The sequence below is a fragment of the Sinocyclocheilus grahami genome, unplaced genomic scaffold, assembly GCF_001515645.1.
Source record: "Sinocyclocheilus grahami isolate Dianchi unplaced genomic scaffold, SAMN03320097.WGS_v1.1 scaffold943.1, whole genome shotgun sequence".
In the NCBI taxonomy this organism is placed as follows: domain Eukaryota; kingdom Metazoa; phylum Chordata; class Actinopteri; order Cypriniformes; family Cyprinidae; genus Sinocyclocheilus; species Sinocyclocheilus grahami.
In genome coordinates, this window is record NW_015506122.1 from 173,934 (window position 1) to 195,898 (window position 21,965).

Below are 21,965 nucleotides of genomic sequence, written 5' to 3' on the forward strand. Positions count from 1 at the left end.
TGGTTAGTCTTCCTAAAAGGGGCGTTCCCTCGCGTCTGTCATTCACCACCGAGAGAGTGACGCCCACTTACTCACGTCTGCTTTTAAGCCAATCAACCACGAGCTCTAAAAGAGCGTCTTTAATATTCATGAGCCGGAAGACGTTCAGTTTTGAGTGGATTACCCAAGATGCTCGGCGTGTCTGTAGCAGGGGAGAATGTGTGACAATGGAAGCGAATACTACAGCGACGAACCCATCTTTCGACTGTCCATCATGGTAAAAAAACACTCCTGTAATTGCTGGATTTAGTGCATGAATAAGTCCAGCATAAAACCCGCAATCTTACAGCGAGCTGTTAGCGCTCGTGCTCTTTAGCAGATCTTCCGCACACTGTGCAGCTCGAGCCTGTTTTGCGAACTGCATTCGGTGTGTTGAAGTGTATCTTGCGTTTAATCAATCATAGTATTGTGGTTATTAAAAGTCCATCTTTTAACAGCGCATCTCAGATGCCGTGTGCTTTGTTTCTGGCCGTGTTTGTAGTGCATGCACACTGGGAGATGTTCATGGCTTGGTCTGGTTTCAGGGCAGGGAAGCCTCCAGCAGGACTGCATCTGGACGTGGTCAAAGGAGACAAGCTTGTCGAGGTATTTCATCGAGTCTTAAGAATTCTAGTTAAATGCAGATTTTAAAAAAAAACTAATCTATGTACTCCGCCCTCGTGTTGTTCCAAACCTGTGTTATTATTGTTTTCCATAGACTTTTTAAGGAATCTTAATGCAACTCTTATGTACAAAGTTGGTGACCACAACTCTAGGATAAATATATATATATATATATATATATATACACACACATACACACACACTGCCGTTCAAAAGTTTAGGATCAGTAAGAATTTATGTTTTTTTTTTTATTAGTCTTCTGCTCCCTATGGCTGCATTTAATTGATCTAAAATACAGGAAAAAACAGTAAAATTGTGAAATGTAATTGCAATTTAAAATAAACGTTTTCTATTTTAATATACTTTAAAATGTAATGTATTTCTGTGATGCACAGCTGTATTTTCAGCATCATTATTCCAGTCTTCAGTGTCACATGATCTTCAGAAATCAGTATAATATGCTGATTTATTATCAGTGTTGGAAACTGTTGTTGCTTGCTATTTTTTTGGAACCTGTGATACCTTTTTCGGGATTCTTTGAAGAATAAAACGTTAAAAAGAACACCATTTATTCAAAATATAAATCTTTTGTAAGGGTATACTCTACCGATTTTTTTTCTTTTTCTATTTTTTAAAGAAATTAATACTTTTATTCAGCTTTTATTTTGAATAAATGTCGTTCTTTTTAATCTTACTGATCACAAACATTTGAACGAATATATATATATACACACACACCCATACATACATGCATACAGTGGTGTGAAAAAGTGTTGGCCCCCTTCCTGATTTCTTATTTTTTTGCATGTTTGTCACACTTTAATGTTTCAGATCATCAAACAAATTTAAATATTAGTCAAAGATAACAAGTGAACACAACATGCAGTTTTTAAATGAAGGTTTTTATTATTAAGGAACAACAAAATCCAAAACTACATGGCCCTGTGTGAAGAAGTGTTTGTCCCCCTGTTAAAACTGTGGTTTATCACACCTGAGTTCATTTTCTCTAGCCACACCCAGGCCTGATTACTGCCACACCTGTTCAATAAGAAATCAGGAAGGGGGCCAACACTTTTTCACACCACTATATATATATACACACACACACATATATATATATATATATATATATATATATATGCGCACATGTGTAATTTAATGATGTGGGTAAATTATAATTTTTTTTTAAGTGCTTGACCGCTTGTCCAGCATGTGACAGGGATGCACCAGATACTGACCTGACCACCTGCGGCTCAGTTGAGTTTTCTCACACTGATGCATGCATGATGGTGGCTGTCGGGTCCAAACGGTGCTACAGAAACACAAGACCCTGAGATTTAAGCTCTGAGAGGGGAGTCGCTCCCTCAGGTGTTATAACTCGAGGGCACATTATGACACACTGGGTCTGGGTCATATCACAAAAATACTGTTATCATGCTACGAGTCATTTTGTATCATGGCCACTTAGCTTGAATTTTGGGGTTCTCTTTTATCACATAAGTCAGAAAATACTGTCAACAGCAGGGATGTTTTTAGGAATGAAATGTTATATAATGTAGGTGAATTATTTATGAACAAATCCCTCTGTAAAAACCTTCAAAATATAGATAGGAGTAAAACTGTAAAGTTTGGTGTATGTAAGTGTTACTGAAGTGGAGCTGAAAAAAAAAGCACAACCTTTAAAGGTATGTATTGTATATGTATATACAGTCACACATAGATGAAGTGTAATAAAATAAATGTTTAAATGTGTATTTTTGGATATTTTCTTTCCACTAGTCTGGAAGAAGGCATGTTATAAAACCATTATAAATGTAGTGTAGATAAATGGAAAATAGAAGCATTTTCATTAGTGGGCACAGGCTTGTTACCCTGAACCAAAGTGGACTGTTATTTTTCCTTTTCTTGGATGCAACCCCGTCAACTCATTTCTACCATATCCTTTTCTGTACTGACATAGCACTCAGTCCCACTTGTATCTGATTGTGTGTGTGTGTGTGCTAAAGTAGTTTTGAGAGAAAATACATTTGAATGCAAACGGCCGACTGAGATGCTCTCTCTGCAGAAACTGATCATTGATGAAAAGAAGTATTATTTGTTCGGGAGGAACCCAGACATCTGTGACTTCACCATCGACCATCAGTCATGCTCTCGCGTGCATGCGGCCCTCGTCTACCACAGGCATTTGAAAAGAGTGTTTCTCATCGACCTCAACAGCAGTAAGTGCATCAGACCAATGACAAACGTGCCATGTCATACAGATAAGAGACGACAGGTAAACCAACAGGTATGTTGTCTTCCTGTAGCACATGGTACGTTCCTGGGACACATTCGCCTGGAGCCCCATAAGCCCCAGCAGGTTCCCATCGACTCCACCATGTCGTTTGGCGCATCCACACGTGTTTACACCATTCGGGAGAAACCGCAGAGTCAGCCGGGCTCCGGCGTCGGGGACAGTAAAACCGGTGACGACGAGGAGCTGAAGGGTCTTCTGGGACTTCCAGAGGAAGAGACTGAACTGGAGGTACATGTTTGCACCAACTTACTCTATCACTGCAGAATAACAGTACAAAGTCATCAAAACTGAAATAACACAAGTATTGGAATTCTATAGTATGAGAGCAAATAGAAACTCTAAACTAGTGTTGTCACAATACTAACATTTCAGTATATGGGTACCAATACAAGTAAAATTTCAGTTACCAGTACCAATTTGGGTACCATAGCAAAAACTGTTGGAACTTTTTAATTAACTATTTGAAAGAAAAGGGGGGAAAAAAAAATATATATGAAATTAAATGAGTTTTGTTAATGCTTAAGTAAATGGATATTTAAAATGGCACGTAGGCTCTAGCCTTCAAATAATTACTGTTTTTTTTTTTTTTATTGTAATGTTTTTTTACATATGGCTTTAAAAAGTTTAAGTAAAAATTTGACATGCCTGTGAGTTTGCGTTTACACTCCAAAACCTGACCTGTTTTGATATATTTTTTTATTACCATATCAATTGGGTTCCTTGATTTAAGGCAAAAAAAATTTTTTTTAATTTTTTTTTGTCAATACTGTAATTGCAATTATTGACGATGATTAGGGTTTTTTTTTTTTTTCTTTTCACAATAGCGTTATGTCATCAAGTATAGCTGTAATTATCATCAAAACCGTGTTTGATTTATCGCGCTTTTGAAAACTCGCGGTAAACCCTGTCCAGCCAGCATCAGTCTGACGCAGAAGCAGCATGCAGTGTTGTTGTTGTTGTTTTTTTGCACGAGAGGAAATGGCGGAAGGCAGTGACAGCGCTCGGGAGATTTTTCAGCCATCTAAGAGGACCAAATCGGTGGTCTGGTCGTATTTTGGCTTTTACAAGAGTCCTGAAGGCAATTTAATCGAGGACAGTCACCCTGTCTGCTGATCTTGCAAGAAGAAAGCCGCTGCAAAAGGGGGAACGCATCAAATTTGCTCTGCCATCTTCGTGACCACCACCCACTGTTATATAGCGAATGCAAGGTAACGTTTACCTCAATACCAAAACTAACTGGGCAAATAATTGGACAAAAAATATTGATTAGAGATTAAATATTTCGTTATCTCACTTGTTTAACGCAAAGCTTCCGTGAATAAAAGTTCTCAACAAGTGGCTTTGAGCCAAGATGAACGAACGTTCAAACTATCAGGTTGACATTTAAGGGATAATGTATTGTATATTCATAGTTAACTTATTACACACATTTTTTTTGTTTACCTCTAATAATATATAAATTCGGGGACATGAAATATTGAATTGAGATTAATGTTTTAAAATCTTACCCGTTTATAAATCCATTGAACAGTGTACAAAACAATCGTCAGGACAATATGATCACTACAGCAAAATTATAGTAGTATTAATACTATATTCCTCTGATTTAATTTTCAATACAATCAAAAACTGAGACGCAAGATGGCAAGCTGCATTTGAATGAAACGAGAGAGAGCACGTCCGCGCCTCTGCGGTGATACAAGAGACATGGATGTGTGCTGTGTTATAATGCGTTGCTGCTATTGACAACAGTCATTATAAGGAAGGAAATGCAGCAGAACAGAATCAAGTATTCCAGTAGTAGTCACCCGACCCATCAACTTTTGTTCTTTTAAAATGTGTGTGTGTGTGTATAAGTGATTTATTATTATTATTATTATTATTAGGGCTTCATGTTAATTTAATGTTCATGCTAAAAAAAATTGCATACAGCTGCTAATTGTTTGTTGTTTGTTGATTTTCAAATATAAAAATTATTGAAATGTTTTCAGTGCGTGTATGTTATTTTTGAACATTTTAATCAAATTTTAACAAAACCATGATAATATTGATAACCGTGATAACTTTGGTCAGTATAATCGTGATATGAAATTTTCATACAGTTACATCCCTAATTTTTACAAAGCTCATCGGTCTGAAAAAGCGAGGTGTGCTCTGATTGGCCAGCTATCCAGTGCGTTGTGATTGGCCGAATTCCTCAAGCGTGTGACGGAAATGTTACGCCCCTCACCATACTGTGATGCCGTGTCCCGGAGGGACAAGACAAAAACAGTAAAACCCATTATAAACAAGGCATTTGTTGCATCCAGTTGGGACATAATCACGGATTATAATGACTTGTACTGTGTTTTTACGCGTTGCGTTGCATCGCGCCGTGTAAACATAAAACCATGTCTGCATTTGTGATCAAAGAAATGACAAACAACAAGCGCTACTCTACACTGCTCAAAACTCGCGTTTGAATCGTCAGTGGCAAATTCTTTAAATATAAAAAACGTACTTAACAGGCTGTGAGTCAGAACAGCCGGCATTGTAGTCTACTCTCCCAGGATCAGGAAACGTCCTCCATAAAATGTGCTGCACACATCTGAATATTTGGGTTGAAGTGTTCTGGAACAGTGTTGTAAATACAACTTAACCACAGATTTCTAGTCATGTCCTCTTTTGGAAGACCAAACAAAGTAGTTTGGCATTCACAACGAAACACAGCATCACACACAGCGGCCTAGAGTGAGCGGAGGCGGCAGATTCGACGAAGGAGCGTCCGGAGGGCTTGCGGCAACCACATGTGACGACCCCGGGCTGGACGCGGTGAAAGCCGATCCGGCTTTCGTATCGACAGCGCAAAGTTGTAGTAGTTCCTCAGCGATCAGCACAGATCAGCTCCAGGCATGACGAAGCAGATATCGTCCTCTTTTGGAAGACCAAACAAAGTAGTTTCGCTTTCACATAGTGAGGTAGATATGTGGGGGCGTGTTAGAACGAGGCGTTTTAGGAGGGCGTGGCTGACTCTTTAACTTTTATAAAGAATATCTCTTTGGATTTGAGACTTTAGTGTTTGCAACTTTACAGATCTTCTTTATGCACCAAGAGCTTGTAACACTCCAAAGAGAAAGGCAAAATTGAAATCGCATCATATGACCCCTTTAATATACTTGTGAAATTTCGCTGTTCTCAATAGCAATTTTGATATCACCGCAAAAACAAATACTAGGCTAGCTAATGTAAATAAAAAGTAATTAAAGAATTATTTAAACTTTTTATGCTCCACAAGGGAAGGAGAAAATTAACTAGCTCTACAACCCTCATACTAGGCAACCCTACCTTGGCAATAAAATCACCACTGGCTAGTACATTAAAAAAAAAAAAAAATTTTTGTTTACTCATCAGACTTGTGTAGGTAGATAAATATAGATTCCACCAAATCAGCTTATCTTCATTAAGATACATTCATGTGTGATATGATCTTAAAGTAGCCTATACTTTTAACATCAGTCAATCAAGCATTTTTATGGTAGAACTTAAGTAATTAATGTGATATGCATTCATACATTTTCATTCATACATGCTTATGTCATTTGAACAGATTTTAGGACTGGTGGTGGTGCTTGATACATTGCTGGTCATTCAGTTTTTCTGTAAAAAAAAAAAAAAACTAACAATAATACCGAAACCTATAATACTAATTCTACTACTAATCATATAAAACGCACTAAGATCTGATGAGCTGCTGGGTTCATGAATATTAATCACGTCGTTTGAACTGATTGGCTAAAATCGAAACAGTAGCTATGTTTCCATCACCCTATTTTAATGCGCATTTTGAAGTATCACATGAGAAATGGAAACGCCAAATTTCTAATAAAAATCCCTTAATTTGCAAAAAAGTTTATGCTCTTGAGTTTTTTTTTTTTTCTTTTAATGCGAGTAATGGGAGATAGAAATGCGTTTTGTGAATAAATTCCTCCAAGCGCATCAAAAAAGTCATGTGACTTTGGCTATGGGACGGCAAAACCCGACTAGCCAACGGACCGATCTCATTCCACAACATCTGAAATGTTGTTATGGTCATTCGGAAATGCACGAGCAAAGTCTGTCGTCAAAGTATTTCTGTATAATTGCCTCCCAGAAATGTCTTACACGACTGCGTTCCCAAACAGCAGCATCCACCTCCGAAAAGCAATGACCGCATTCATTGTGTTTCGTCTGCTCGCTCTGAGGTGCAAGTAATTTATTATATATGAAAATCTAAAAATCCCTTAATTTGCAAAAAAGTTTATGCTCTCTTGAGTTTTTTTTTTTTCTTTTAATGCGAGTAATGGGAGATAGAAATGCGTTTTGTGAATAAATTCCTCCAAGCGCATCAAAAAAGTCATGTGACTTTGGCTATGGGACGGCAAAACCCGACTAGCCAACGGACCGATCTCATTCCACAACATCTGAAATGTTGTTATGGTCATTCGGAAATGCACGAGCAAAGTCTGTCGTCAAAGTATTTCTGTATAATTGCCTCCCAGAAATGTCTTACACGACTGCGTTCCCAAACAGCAGCATCCACCTCCGAAAAGCAATGACCGCATTCATTGTGTTTCGTCTGCTCGCTCTGAGGTGCAAGTAATTTATTATATATGAAAATCATTATATTCTCCTACTTTTCTTAGTGATGTGTAGTGCCAGTTTGTCAGATAGTGACGATTTTGTTCTCTTTGACTTGTTGGATGGAAACGATGCTTGTTCGCAAATGTTTTATGCGATTTATTCCAGTTTTGCGCACAAGTTAAATTCGCAACTTTGGATGGAAACCCGGCTAGTGATGGTAATAGGTGAGCGCCAGCCAATGAGATTACGGTTTCGCATAAGTTCCGCCCACTACCAAAGAATATAATTTACATGTAGTGGTAAGACTGTCTTGCTTTCCCTCTCTTTGCTTGTGTGAGAGAAACACAGTGCTTTCTAGCTGCATGCTTTCACACTAGAGTTTACGGTGCTTCAAATATGCTACATATCAATTGAGATTAATTAAAATAGTGCGCTTTAATGACAGAGCGAAACTCTCAAGTGCACGGTGTTTAAAATGTGTAAAGGTAAGTGAAATATCTGTGTTAAACTTATACTCAGCCTTTTAATTAACAATAGATATTATTTGGCCACCTACCATGGAAATTTAGTCGCATATGCTAGTGATTTACTCTCATTGTAGAAGGTTCCACTACAAGATCATGACAAACAAATTCAGTCAAGTGTTTTCAGACTTTTGCTTGAACATATATTGAAATGAATGGATGTTGCGATTGAATGAACAGCTCTCAAAAGTGTGTTTTAGTTTTTTCCCTGTTTGGCTCTTTTGGCAGAATCTGACCGAGTTCAACACGGCTCATAACAAGCGCATCTCCACCCTCACCATAGAGGAGGGCAACCTGGATATTCAGAGACCCAAGAGGAAAAGTCCTATCACTAGCATGCAAAATATACCAATACCAGCACAAAACCAAAAATTACAGTATTTTATGTTACAGTATTCACTGTAGTTGTCCGCTAGTAAAAACATGGTTTTATCAGCCATTATCCGTGTATGCCATTGTTTTGCGTTTATTATCAGGTCAGTGGATCAGGAGGCGCTGGCTGTGTGACTGAGTGGAGGCGGGACTAATTTGCATATTCATAGATCAGCGTATTGTAAATGAGGCAAGGGTGTTGAGTTACATTCAAGCTATTTTAAGGCAACACATTTAAATGTCATTTTGATGATGAAATATTTGACCACAGGGGGACTTTAAATAGGAAAAATAAAGAAACTCTTTGGTCATTTTTGAGCGAGATGCTAACGGTCTAATCCGATTCAATGATCTATGCTAAGCTAAGCTAAAAGTGCTACCGCCAGACCCGGAGATCGGATGAATGGATTCGAAAACGGTAAAACTCAACTGTTTAACTCTCTAGGGGAGTTGGAAAATTAGCCTATTTTCTAAAATAGTGGAGTGTTCCTTTAAGCTACTCTAAGCAATTACTGCTTTTCATCCCCAAATTGAAGACCTCTTAAAATTATAATTAAGATTTTTCTTAATACTATTTTAAGGACTCACGCCATGGGAACCCTTCGATGGAGAACACCTATGGTGTTAAGCATTATTTTAATATTTATATACTACTATAGTTTTATTCATATTTGAATAGGTTTTTAAAATTTTCAGTCACTTTGTGCTTTTGTAATTTATTACTTTTCATTGAAATATTAAGATTACATTTTTTACATTTTAGTTTTAGTTTTTATTTATTTCCAGTTAAACTGAAACGTAAGTTTCCAAGGCAACATTTCTAATTAAGTTGTTTGTTTTTATCTTGTAGTTTTACTTTTAGTTAATGATATTAATGATACTGAGTGTTAATGACATTAAACCTGGCACAGCAGGTTGAACTGCCCTTTTTCGGTGGAGGAGGAGCTTGAAAGAGCGTGATTTATCACCAAAAAACAAATATTAGATTTGTTCATCAGACAAAGCTATCATATGACTTAAGACTTGGCCTACAGCATCCCTCACTACTTTTGTGACTTGAGGCATTTAACGATGTTTGTGTTGTTAACTCTTTTAGAGGACATCGACCCCTCTGTTGGACGTTTCAGAAACATGGTGACAACAGCTGTGGTTCCTATTAAGGTAGCTTTCTAAAATCTCAAGTCATTCAGTCATTTATGCAAAAAAGAGAGAGTGATTTACATGCCTATGTTTACCCAACAGAAGAAGAAAATGGGCGGTGGTACTGCGCTGGGAATCGAGGAAATAGTGGCGCGACACATGCACACGTTCCCTTTGCATGGTGGACTCTACAGAGACCTTCCCCCGGCCAGTCACGAAACTCAATCCACAGGAGCTCCCGGCGGAGCCACAATCCTGGGAGGACTGCCGTTACCCCTGCCCAACCCGGCCCCGGATGTAGACCTGGCCCAGGAGGCCCCGCCACCTCCGCTCGTGCTCAACCCCACGCCGCTACCCGGCCCCTACGTCTCCGACCCTCTCAGCGAACCCCGCAAGAAGAAGTACGCTAAAGAGGCATGGCCTGGCAAGAAGCCCATGCCTTCTCTGCTCATCTAGCTGCTTATTAATAACACCGGATGTGTCTAACTCGTCTATACTCATGAATCTGGCAAACAGACTTTGATTTTGACTGTACTACAAGAATCTGATTTAATGCAAGAACTTTGTAAGTTTTAAAATAAGTTTTACCTCCTTAAAATGAACACGGACTCACACTCATGTCATTTCAGATCTGAATTACTTTCTAAATCCAGTGAAATGCAGACGGCACAGTTTAGTTGGAGAATTTTGCTTTGTTTCGCGGTGTTCCTCACACACAATGATCTGGTCATGGCCTTATAAATCATCTGTGTTTGTTTTGTTAAAAGAGCTGCTTGGACATTGTGCATCAGATCTTTTGTGATTCACAGGACGTTTGCCATGACATGAGGGGTGAGTAAATGACGTTTCAATGCATTTTGATTGACCTATTTCTTTAAAATGCCAGCTTGAAAGTGTGGGAACCAAAAGAAATGCAAACAAAGTGCATTACCTGGTCCAAACAGCAAAATGTGTCCTGTTTAGCCTAAGACGGCAGAGGGTTTAACTTTTATAATGTACTCGTTTTTTTGTTTTTGACTATTTATGTAAAATGTTCAGAAGATTTACAAGGATGGGCTATTTATGTACACATTTTAGCGCTAGAGACCAATAAGTTCTTTCAAACTCAGTCACACTTACATGAGCATCAGTAATGCAGATGATAAATCCGGTAGATGTTCGAGGTTTCAAAACTGATGAAATTCTGCAATATTGTAACACTTTACCTTTTGTGAAGATCTTTTTCCAATGTATTAGTTTCGTACATTCGTCCCCCCTTAATATACAAGCCGAGTGCAGTGGCGTTTCAAATGAACTGTTAGTTGATCGTAACATGGTTCATCAGGGCTCCGTGCAGATGGCCTTCGGTTAAAGAAAGAAAAAAAAAAAGTTTTATACTCCTGTTCTGTTTGGTACATTTGCTGTTTGTACATATCACTCACAATAAAATCCAGTGTATTTTTATATATTTAAACTGATGCAAGAAGTCTTTACCTTTTGAGTAGAGGGTGGCTGCTCATCCTATTCTATATTAATGATTGAGCTGTACATTTTCATTCCGTCATCTTAGTCATCGATTCCTCCATGTCTTGTATGATCCAATCTTCCTGTTGTAGGTGTATCAGTTTCTAATTAAATTGGAGGTTAAAAAGTGTTTAGAAGTCCACAGGTCCAACAGTTTCTAAAACATCCATAAACATGTGAAAAACTGATTGGCCAATGAGAGAAACGATATTTAGACCGCACACATCTTAACTCTTTTTACAACTTAATCTGAGAACAAAAGGTTACATAGTGGTGCTGTGAACCAGAATCGGGATCCGAAGCATTTAATTCAACACCGAATTCTGTTATGGATGCCACGTGTCTTGGTGATGAAAAATGCAAAGTTTTAATCAAACCAGATCAAAATTCAGTTTGAGTGAGGGTTACACATAAACCGCATCATGAGTATATTACAGCACTGCCTCCACATACTGATGTAACCGTTTCCCCTCCTCCACTAAAAGCTATAAAAGTTAAATGGAAAGTCTTCTGTCATCATTTACTCACCCTCACATCGAAAACACTCATTCTGAAATCTGTCGCTTCCTTTCTTCTGTGGAAGACAAAAGGAGACATTTTGACTGTTTTAGTTGATACAATGAGAGTCAATGGGGTCCAAACAACACTGACCACGCGCTAAAGCAGGATGGATGATATTGGTTGCTTATTTAATAATTTGTTGCAATTCATCATGGAAATTTGCATAAATGGGCAAAGTTTTGTAGAACTGTCATGTGACCCTGAAGCACAAAACCAGTCTTAAGTCGCTGGGGTATATTTGTAGCAAATAGCCAAAAAAACATTATGGGTCAAAATGATTGATTTTTCTTTTCTGCAAGATCATGTAAAGATCATGTTCCATGAAGGTATTTTGTAAATTTCCGAACGTAAATATATCAAAACTTAATTTTTGATTAGTTGATATGCATTGCTAAGAACTTCATTTGGACAACTTTAAAGATGATTTTTGCAATATATTTTTGCATCCTCAGATTTTCAAATAGTTGTATCTCGACCAAATATTGTCCTATACATGTATACAAATCATACATCAATGTAAAGATTATTTATTCAGCTTTCAGGTGATGTATAAATCTCAATTTTGAACAATTGACCCTTATGACTGGTTTTGTGGTCCAGGGTCACATTTGTAATAGTTGTTTTCTGCAGTGATTTCAGTTCCCATGAATTTATGAGCTGAGCAGGTGAAGTATTTTTACAAATTCGGCCATCACACTCAAATTTTCTTGTATTATGTAAGGAAAAAAAACCCCTGCTGGGCATTCTCACCCGCCGTACCTCCACCAGCACCTTCATTCCTGCTTCACAGGTCCTCACATGTAGTTTGGTGCAGAAACCTCTCCGTGCCACCTTAAAAGATACAGTGCTTCTATACGTTCCTCTGTTCACCGCGCTGTTTTTAGTCTGTTTTAAAGCATGGATTCTCTGCTATTTTGAGGGGTGTTATAAATATGACAAAGAAGGCTGATATATAGTGTACTGGACTATCACAACACAAAATCTGAAGAGTTTTAACCGTACTGTTTTAATTTTATGGAACCATGAACGTGAGATTATACACTCTATTGTACAATCAGCTCAATTCAAATCAGTTATAAATTTACATGGGTGCATTAAATATGACACAATGGGCTTTTCAGGGATATGCTGTCTGGTACATCGTGCAATGCACTATAAATGCTGCAAATATACGGATGATGCATAGGTAAGAAAGAAATAATACACTGAATACAAAATCTGTTGCCAGTTTCACTAATGGAGAATATATCGAACAGTTAAACACTGCAAGTATTTGGGAATTGATTTAGACTCCAGTATGAAGGATGATATATATTCACGGATTAACCTTAAAGCTTTTAGGTATAAATCCTAGCGTCGTGTTGATTCTACAGAACAAATGTTGAATCCATTCTGTGAAATATGATGTGGTTATAGTTTGATAATGTATCTGTAAAACTAAATTCCCAGATTGTACGATTAATTAAAAAAACACTGTCCAATCCAATTGCTGTCCTCATTTAAATCAGTGTTATTTTAGTATCAATGAGATGCTATTCTAGTTTTTATTAACATGTTTAGATTATAATTTAATTTTAAACTTTTATTCATTTTGTTGTTCAGTTTTAGTTATTTTAGTACATCAAGTTCAACTAAATGTAAACGAGAAATGTGGCAACTAACTGGGTTTAGTTTTAATGCCTCATGTTTTAATGCATTTCGTTTGTCTCTCTTCTCCTTTCCTTATTAAAACAGCTACATATTCATTTTGTTGTTCAGTTTTAGTTATTTTAGTACATCAAGTTCAACTAAATAAACGAGAAATGTGGCAACTAACTGGGTTTAGTTTTAATGCCTCATGTTTTAATGCATTTCGTTTGTCTCTCTTCTCCTTTCCTTATTAAAACAGCTACATGCTGGTTTGGACTGGGTCTGGACCGGATCTCTGTAGCAACAGGGCTCTGGTTTGAGCTGGCGCTGCGTGTTCAGCTCCTCCAGCATCCACACAGAGCCCTCAATCACGGTCCAGACTGAAGCACAGCATTACACCTCACTGCAGGTGTCCAGCTGTCTCTGCTGCTCCTGTTTCCTGCACTCCTGCTCATCCTGTGAATTACAACCAGTCACCTACATTTATCCTAACAGTACAATCCAATTGTCCAGTGAACAAGAAGTCACTGTGATGAGTGTCATGTGACTGGCCACCTGTGGAGCGTAACCAGGCATGCTGCTCAATGTCCTGTAAGCTGGGACGGTCGTCCGCTGCTGCTCTAAGACACCATCGAATCAACTGACGGCAATCTGTTACATAAAACACGGTACTTCAGTAACACAAGATGAACTTCTCCTCCTGATTTCTGCCTGCCCTTTGTGAACGGCTGAATGTTTGCCATCTCTTGCCTGCAGACAGGTGCCTAGGGAAGTGCAGTCTGTGAACTCTCTGTGCGTTTCTGAAAGGTAGAGAACCGCACAGGAGCTTGTAGAGCGTCACACCCAGCGACCAAGCAGTAGCTGGTCCTGCACGATAGCTGTGGGAATGAAACCACTCTGGAGGGGCATATGAAAGAGTGCCTGAGAGACCCGAGAAGAGGAAGAGATCAGCTTAAACGCTTTCAGTTCAAAACAGAAACTTCCTTTTGCTGATCACATATAAGAATATCGTCGCAGCGAGATCATCTCCTAGCCAACCTGCAAACTCTGTATACTCCGAGTCTTTCAGGAGGTGTCCGCAGCCAAAATCCAGCAGCTTGATCTCATTCATATCGGTGCAAATGAGCAGGTTCTGTGGCTTGACGTCCCGGTGGAAGACGCCGCGGCTCTCGCAGTGTTTGAGAGCGTTGATGAGCTGCAGCAGCACCTTCTTGGCCTGCCTCTCATCCAAACAGCCGTTCTCCTCACAGAATCTGTGGAGATCCTGGCAAGGATCCGGCCGTTCCAGGACCATGACGTAGCGGCCGGGATGGTCAAACCACTCCAGCAGTTTCAGGACACTGGGACAGGCTGGAGCTGAATTGACCCGGGTCATCAGTGTGACCTCCAGCGGCAGCAGACCCTGACCTTCCTGCGGCGGCAGAGGAGACATGAGATCCTTTAATCATCACTAGATTGATTTATGTGTCAATCAAACCAATATGACTAAACTTACAACGTCTATGTTCTTGTGGCTCCTCGTCTTTAGTGACGTACTTGATGGCGACCTGCAGACAGATGTACCACAGTTAATTACACCTGCTAATTATGACAATAATTGCTCTGCATAGATGAAATACAGTTTTTGCCACAAGTGTCATGAATAAGGGCTGTTCGAGTGAAGAAGGAGGGAAAATGTCTTACTGGTAATCCATCAGAGCTGCGGGTCCCAGCAAACACAGAGCCGAATCCACCTTGACCCAGCATTGGGCCCTTTATATACGCATCTGCAACATACGAGAAAACAGGTGACTACAAGAATGTTACTTTAATCATCAGTCAGTGAGTGAACATTTCAATGGCAAATCACTTAATTCAGCAATGTCTTCAGAATAAGCCTGACCTTCGCAAGAGCGTTTGGCGGGTCTCTGGTTTGAGGTGGAGGGATCTTCATCCTCCAAGCTGAGCCTCTTCCTCTTCCTTTGAGTCGACTCAGAAGGCAGAGGAGTGATATAGCCAAGCAGCTCTGGACTCCACGGCTGGGTTGGGTTTGACAGTGCTTTCTGAATGTGGTCTCCACACTGTCTCCCAACCTCCTGACCAGCAGCCATCTGGGTTAAAGCAGCAGTGGATCTGGAGCGGCCCAAGGCTGAAAGAACAGCAGCAGTTTAGAAACTATTTTTGTTCATTGTTGTTTTTAACATCATTATCATAACACTTTATATCACAGGGCTGTTGTATGTTTGATTTTGATTGGTTGGTGTGAAATTATCATGTTGAACTAAACGCACAACTATGAAGTAGTACCAGCATTACAGTTTTATATCACTTTTAAATTATTTCAGTTATTTCCTACAACAACAGTTGAACCAAAACTCACAAAAACTCTTACCAAGCAAACAAATATTACAAACAAGACTAAAAATCACAATTTCCATGTTTTTCACACTTTTTATTATCTCAAGGCTTTCTTTCTCGCACTGTACTCACACACACGGCTCAGTGATCGACTTTTTCCTTAACAGAGTTACTAAACTGTAAAGTTTCGTGACATTTCTCAGTAGTGAGGTGGTCACTGTTGTTTTTGAAGCAGATAAACTTACACCCTCACTATTCCCAGACACGCTGCTGCCGAACACTGAGAACAAACATCTCATGAAATTCACACAAGATTGATGTCGCTTTCGGACACATTTCTTGAATTAAAACATCTGAATCATTTCTTGAGGCGGTGACCGTGGATTAAACGGAATAATTGACTCTAGTCAGTTGAATTATAGGAAAATAATGCACATCCGAGATGGTATGCGAACATGAACAATAGACACATATTACACTTTTTTTAATGAAATTTTGTGCTTATTTAACTGGGAATATTCAAGATACATTTGATGAACTTCACACATTTATTAATGTTAGAGTTGTCCAACAATATACAACATCATACCAATAAAAACATGACATAAAAACATTAAAGGGGTCATATGATGCTGCTAAAAAGAACATTATTTTGTGTATTTGGTGTAATGAAATGTGTTTATGCGGTTTAAAGTAAAAAAAACACATTATTTTCCACATACTGTACATTATTGTTTCTCCTCTATGCCCCGCCTTTCTGAAACGCGTCGATTTTTACAAAGCTCATCGTTCTGAAAAGCGAGGTGTGTTGTGATTGGCCAGCTATCCAGTGCGTTGTGATTGGCCGAATACCTCAAGCGTGTGACGGAAATGTTACGCCCCTCACCGTACTGTGATGCCGTGTCCCGGCCGGAGCGACGAGACAAAAACATTAAAACCCATTACAAACGAGACAACGCGTTGCATTGCATCGCGCCGCGTAAACATAAAACTCTGTCTGCCTCACCTCGTCTTTCGCCCGCCTGAGCCATTGAAAACATCCTAAACAATATCTCCTTCACAAAGAGAAAAGACAAAAGATAAGTGAAAGAAACCCTTCCAACCAAACAAAAACAAATAAATGAAATAAAACTCTCCTCAGAAATAATCTAAACTCCTTCAAAAAGTCAACTCAAAGAAAATATCCTCCGAACTCCTTCAAAGATCACTTTCTCCGCACATAAAAGTATGTCTCCAAAGTATAGCCTTCAAACAACACAACAATCATAAATCGATGAGTTTGAGCTTTTATGCAGTTGGAATTTACGTCACAATACGCGTCGCTATAGCAACTCAAGTTCGATTCAAGCTGTAGCGCGATGACGTCGTGTGCTTTCATGTGTGCCGACTGGTGAGATATCTACAATAAAACCTCCATCATTTTTGTTTTAAAAGCTGGGGGAAAATATATATATATATATATATATATAAAATATTTTACTGATAAAATGAATTAAAACGTAAGATTTCCATATGTCCGTATGTTGTTGTTGTTTTTGTATGTTTTTGAATCTACATTCAACCTAATATTTTAGCAGATTAGATGTCTTAACGAAAAACACTTCAATTAAAAAAAAAAAGTAATTTCTCCATGCACAACATTGTACGTTTTGTGCTGCGATGTCCATTAAAACATATTCATACCAGTGATTTTTCTCATTTTGTGTAGTTTTTGTCCTGACATACACATAATATTAAAAAAAATCAAATATTTTAAAATAAAACTGTTTATTGAACCACAGGGCCTTCGATTGCTTGAAAACCCTTATGAACCAGAGTGAATAAGACATGCAGTGCTCTTTGTATTTTTATTTATTATTATTTATTTATTATTATTTTTCATTTTAGAGACATATTGGCCATGTTGATATTTATTTATTTATTTATTTAGTCACTTACAAATGAGGACAATAAAAGCAGTCAAAACTAACAAAAGAGCAACAATATATAAGTGCAAGTCTCGGTTAGCCTAACACAGTACACGTAGCAAGCTGTATATATATATACAGTGGGGCAAAAAAGTATTTAGTCAGCCACCAATTGTGCAAGTTCTCCCACATCGCAGCTAGACTTTTATTTAAAACAAAAAACAGTAAGATGATCCACTTGCAACAATGAAAAACACAGGAGAAAGACATGGCAGCATTAAGACAATACAAGACAAATAACTCAACACCAGAGGGCAAGATATACTCAGAATAAGAAGGGTGTAAAACAAGGCACAGGTGGGGCTAATCAATTAAGTACAGAAACAGACTAGAAATGGGAACAAAAACAGAAAAACAACGAGAGTGCAAATTAAAAGTCTATGAAAACTAAAACAGAGTTACAACGCATAATACATAGAACAAGAACTTTAAAAGAGCAATGTCCAAGAACTGCAATCCGTGTATCATTCGATCATTCATTTTTTGATTTAATATTGAAAGTAGAAAAATGAGAAAACCTTTTTCGTTTTTTTCGTTTTTTTTCTCCAAAAGACGAGAAATCAGAATTCAGCTTAAATTTTCGTTTTTAGTTCATGGGTGGAAAAATGAATAAACAGCTTGAATATTTTATTTCTACATGTGGGCAGGAATTAAACGCCCCTTTCTGCTGATTGGTCAGCCGAAGATCAAACTGTGCCGTCATCAGTTCTTCCGCAGCAGTATCACGCAGCAGAATAATAGTCCCCTGCTGCTGCAGTTGTATGGATTCTTAACGCATTTATTGCAACTACATTTCATCTTTTTTTCATCAAACAATCAGTCAAATGAATAGCTCGTCACAACTCGTACCGGGGCATTGTCTAGACAGGGTTTTCTTCTGTGTAGATATAAATTCTATTCTTTGCATCAGCTGAGCATCTTTCTGGCGCATGCCACAAAAAACGAAAATGTAAGCTGAATTCTCGTTTTTCGTTTTATGGAAGAAAAAAAAACAAAAAAATGAAAAAGGAACCATTTTCTCATTTTTCTACTTTCAATATTAAATCAAAAAATGAATGATCGAATGATACACGGATTGCAGTTCTTGGACGTGTGTGTGTGTGTGTATATATATATATATACACACCTTGATATAGACACCTTATCAGGCCTTAAGTTATGCATCAAATATGATCCAGTAGCCCTTCTACTAAAACTATATTGATTATAATATATAGAAAAAGACTATTGTCAAGGCAGCCAGAAAATTAAGAGGAGAGATCTAATAGCAGCTAGACTTTTATTTTAAACAAAAAACAGTAAGATTCGAATGATACACGGATTAACTGCCTCCACCTAATTGAAAATAGTAATTCAGTGAATTATCATGATATGATATGACATGAACAAAATGAATGCAATTGTTAGACACAAAAATATATTTATTTTGGATCACATGATTAATGCTGCTATTTTTGATGTCAGACTTCATACTTTTTTTACTCGACAGAGTACACTTGATTTCTTTTTTCCACCTTATATATATATATTTATATATATATAATTTTATTTTTTGTCTGTCAAAAATCTGTACGTTGTGCCTCCAAAAACTTACTGTGAGTTAGTCAATTTGTTTTCTGGCTTCTTCTGGTCCCAGAAAGTAAGCTAGATCCTCTTCTTTAAGAAAGTTTAAGTCTCACACTTAGATGAGGTAAGTGTTTTTATTTTTCATTTGTTTATTATTAGTATGTTAAGTGTCGTGGCCGCATTACCACCTCGGGTTAGTCAATTATTCCGCTTATACCACGATTAACACACCTCAGGATAGATGTTTGCTTTAACCCAGATGGCTGCTGGTCAGGAGGTTGGGAGACAGTGTGGAGACCACATTCAGAAAGCACTGTCAAACCCAACTCAGCCGTGGAGTCCAGAGCTGCTTGGCTATATCACTCCTCTGCCTTCTGAGTCGACTCAAAGGAAGAGGAAGAGGCTCAACTTGGAGGATGAAGATCCCTCCACCTCAAACCAGAGACCCGCCAAACGCTCTTGCGAAGGTCAGGCTTATTCTGAAGACATTGCTGAATTAAGTGATTTGCCATTGAAATGTTCACTCACTGACTGATGATTAAAGTAACATTCTTGTAGTCACCTGTTTTCTCGTATGTTGCAGATGCGTATATAAAGGGCCCAATGCTGGGTCAAGGTGGATTCGGCTCTGTGTTTGCTGGGACCCGCAGCTCTGATGGATTACCAGTAAGACATTTTCCCTCCTTCTTCACTCGAACAGCCCTTATTCATGACACTTGTGGCAAAAACTGTATTTCACCTGTGCAGAGCATGAGGTTATTGTCATAATTAGCAGGTGTAATTAACTGTGGTACATCTGTCTGCAGGTCGCCATCAAGTACGTCACTAAAGACGAGGAGCCACAAGAACATAGACGTTGTAAGTTTAGTCATATTGGTTTGATTGACACATAAATCAATCTAGTGATGATTAAAGGATCTCATGTCTCCTCTGCCGCCGCAGGAAGGTCAGGGTCTGCTGCCGCTGGAGGTCACACTGATGACCCGGGTCAATTCAGCTCCAGCCTGTCCCAGTGTCCTGAAACTGCTGGAGTGGTTTGACCATCCCGGCCGCTACGTCATGGTCCTGGAACGGCCGGATCCTTGCCAGGATCTCCACAGATTCTGTGAGGAGAACGGCTGTCTGGATGAGAGGCAGGCCAAGAAGGTGCTGCTGCAGCTCATCAACGCTCTCAAACACTGCGAGAGCCGCGGCGTCTTCCACCGGGACGTCAAGCCACAGAACCTGCTCATTTGCACTGATATGAATGAGATCAAGCTGCTGGATTTTGGCTGCGGACACCTCCTGAAAGACTCGGAGTATACAGAGTTTGCAGGTTGGCTAGGAGATGATCTCGCTACGACGATCTTCTTATACCTGATCAACAAAAGGAAGTTTCTGTTTTGAACTGAAAGCGTTTAAGCTGATCTCTTCCTCTTCTCGGGTTTCTCAGGCACTCTTTCATACGCCCCTCCAGAGTGGTTTCATTCCCACAGCTATCGTGCAGGACCAGCTACTGCTTGGTCGCTGGGTGTGATGCTCTACAAGGCAAGAGATGGCAAACATTCAGCCGTTCACAAAGAGCAGAGAGCTCAACTTACGCCATTTGTCGAAATATTTTAGTAGTCTGCATAGAGAGCATAACTCGACAGATCCACTGCAGTCTTTTCGGGGTGCTTTCACACTTGCTTCGTTTGCCTGGTCACATCACCCAAACGCACCAAACTCTGACACCAAATGAACCCGGGTGCGCACAAAAAGTGCTAGTGTGAAAGCGCCCTTAATGCACACATTAGCATGTCATTAGTTTATTAGTTAAAGGGGTCATATGATGCAATTTCAAGTTTTCCTTTCTCTTTGGAGTGTTACAAACTGATTGTGCATAGATAAGATCCCTGAAGTTGCAAACACTAAAATCTCAAACCCAAAGAGATATTCTTTATAAAAGTTAAGACTTGTCCACGCCCAAGCCTCTTTTAAACACGCCCCCACATATCTACATCACTGTGTGGGAAGATTTGCATAACACCACCCAAACGTTCACGCAAAGAAAGAAGGCGTAACTTTTATTCTCACTGTAGTATTGTTGCTGCCGCCGCCATGTCGTGGAGACGCTGTGTTTCGTTGTGAAAGCGAAACTACTTTGTTTGGTCTTCCAAAAGAGGACACAACTAGAAATCAGTGGTTAAGTTGTATTTACAACACTGTTCCAGAACAGACCTGGGAGAGTAGCTCCGGCTGTGCACAAAGGTTATTTCTATAAAGTGGGGCAGTTCCAACTTTGCAAGGACAGTCTGGCGCTTCTGACTCACAGACTGTAAGTACGTTTTTTTATATTTAAATAATTTGCCACTGACGATTCAAACGTGAGTTTTGGGCAGTGTAGAGTAGCGCTTGTTGTTTGACATTTCTCCGATCACAAATGCAGACATGGTTTTATGTTTACGCAGCAGTAAATGCTTATGTCCTTCAGTAACAGTTCTGTTGAAGGACTGCTGATGTCTGAAGGGTCCAGCAGAGGGGGTTCATACACTGTATTACAAAACTATATTGACCCCCCACTGACTTTTACTGTATGGACAAAACTCTTTTTCAAAATATCATTGTTTTTTTCACAGAACAAAGAAAGAAAGTCATAAAGTGTTGGAATGACACAGGGGTGAGTAAATGACATAATTTTTATTCTCGGATAAACTATTCTTCTAAGGATCACCTCACAGTTTAATTTAATGATGTATAACTGAATTTTTATTTAAATGTGTAGTGCTGATGAGAGTTAACTATTCAAAAAAACACAAATAGTTTACATTCATCATACATCAAAAAGGCAATGCACTTAAAAAAAAAGAT

The 21,965-nt window shown here is 38.8% G+C and overlaps 1 protein-coding gene and 2 pseudogenes across 1 annotated transcript; 2 read left to right on the forward strand and 1 right to left on the reverse strand.

The window, feature by feature from the left end:
- The first annotated feature begins 120 nt into the window (after positions 1-120).
- Positions 121-11,026, forward strand: LOC107564517 (nuclear inhibitor of protein phosphatase 1-like). The gene is made up of 7 exons (XM_016249614.1): positions 121-256; positions 564-624; positions 2,708-2,861; positions 2,949-3,166; positions 8,290-8,383; positions 9,455-9,594; positions 9,676-11,026. Exons 1-7 carry the CDS (start codon positions 129-131, stop codon positions 10,027-10,029), a joined length of 1,149 nt encoding a protein of 382 aa, XP_016105100.1. The 5' UTR covers positions 121-128; the 3' UTR covers positions 10,030-11,026.
- A 2,633-nt stretch (positions 11,027-13,659) lies between these two features.
- On the reverse strand, positions 13,660-15,356 carry LOC107564519 (serine/threonine-protein kinase pim-3-like; annotated as a pseudogene).
- Positions 15,357-19,395: 4,039 nt separating this feature from the next.
- Positions 19,396-20,738, forward strand: LOC107564520 (serine/threonine-protein kinase pim-3-like; annotated as a pseudogene).
- Positions 20,739-21,965: the final 1,227 nt, after the last annotated feature.

What these genes read in the sequence shown, in the direction of transcription:
- LOC107564517 (XM_016249614.1), top strand. Translation starts at nt 129, where the DNA reads ATGAGCCGGAAGACGTTCAGTTTTGAGTGGATTACCCAAGATGCTCGG. An exon ending in TCTTTCGACTGTCCATCATG is followed by an intron (nt 257 to 563) that starts GTAAAAAAACAC and finishes GTCTGGTTTCAG; the next exon opens with GGCAGGGAAGCCTCCAGCAG. An exon ending in AGGAAGAGACTGAACTGGAG is followed by an intron (nt 3,167 to 8,289) that starts GTACATGTTTGC and finishes CTCTTTTGGCAG; the next exon opens with AATCTGACCGAGTTCAACAC.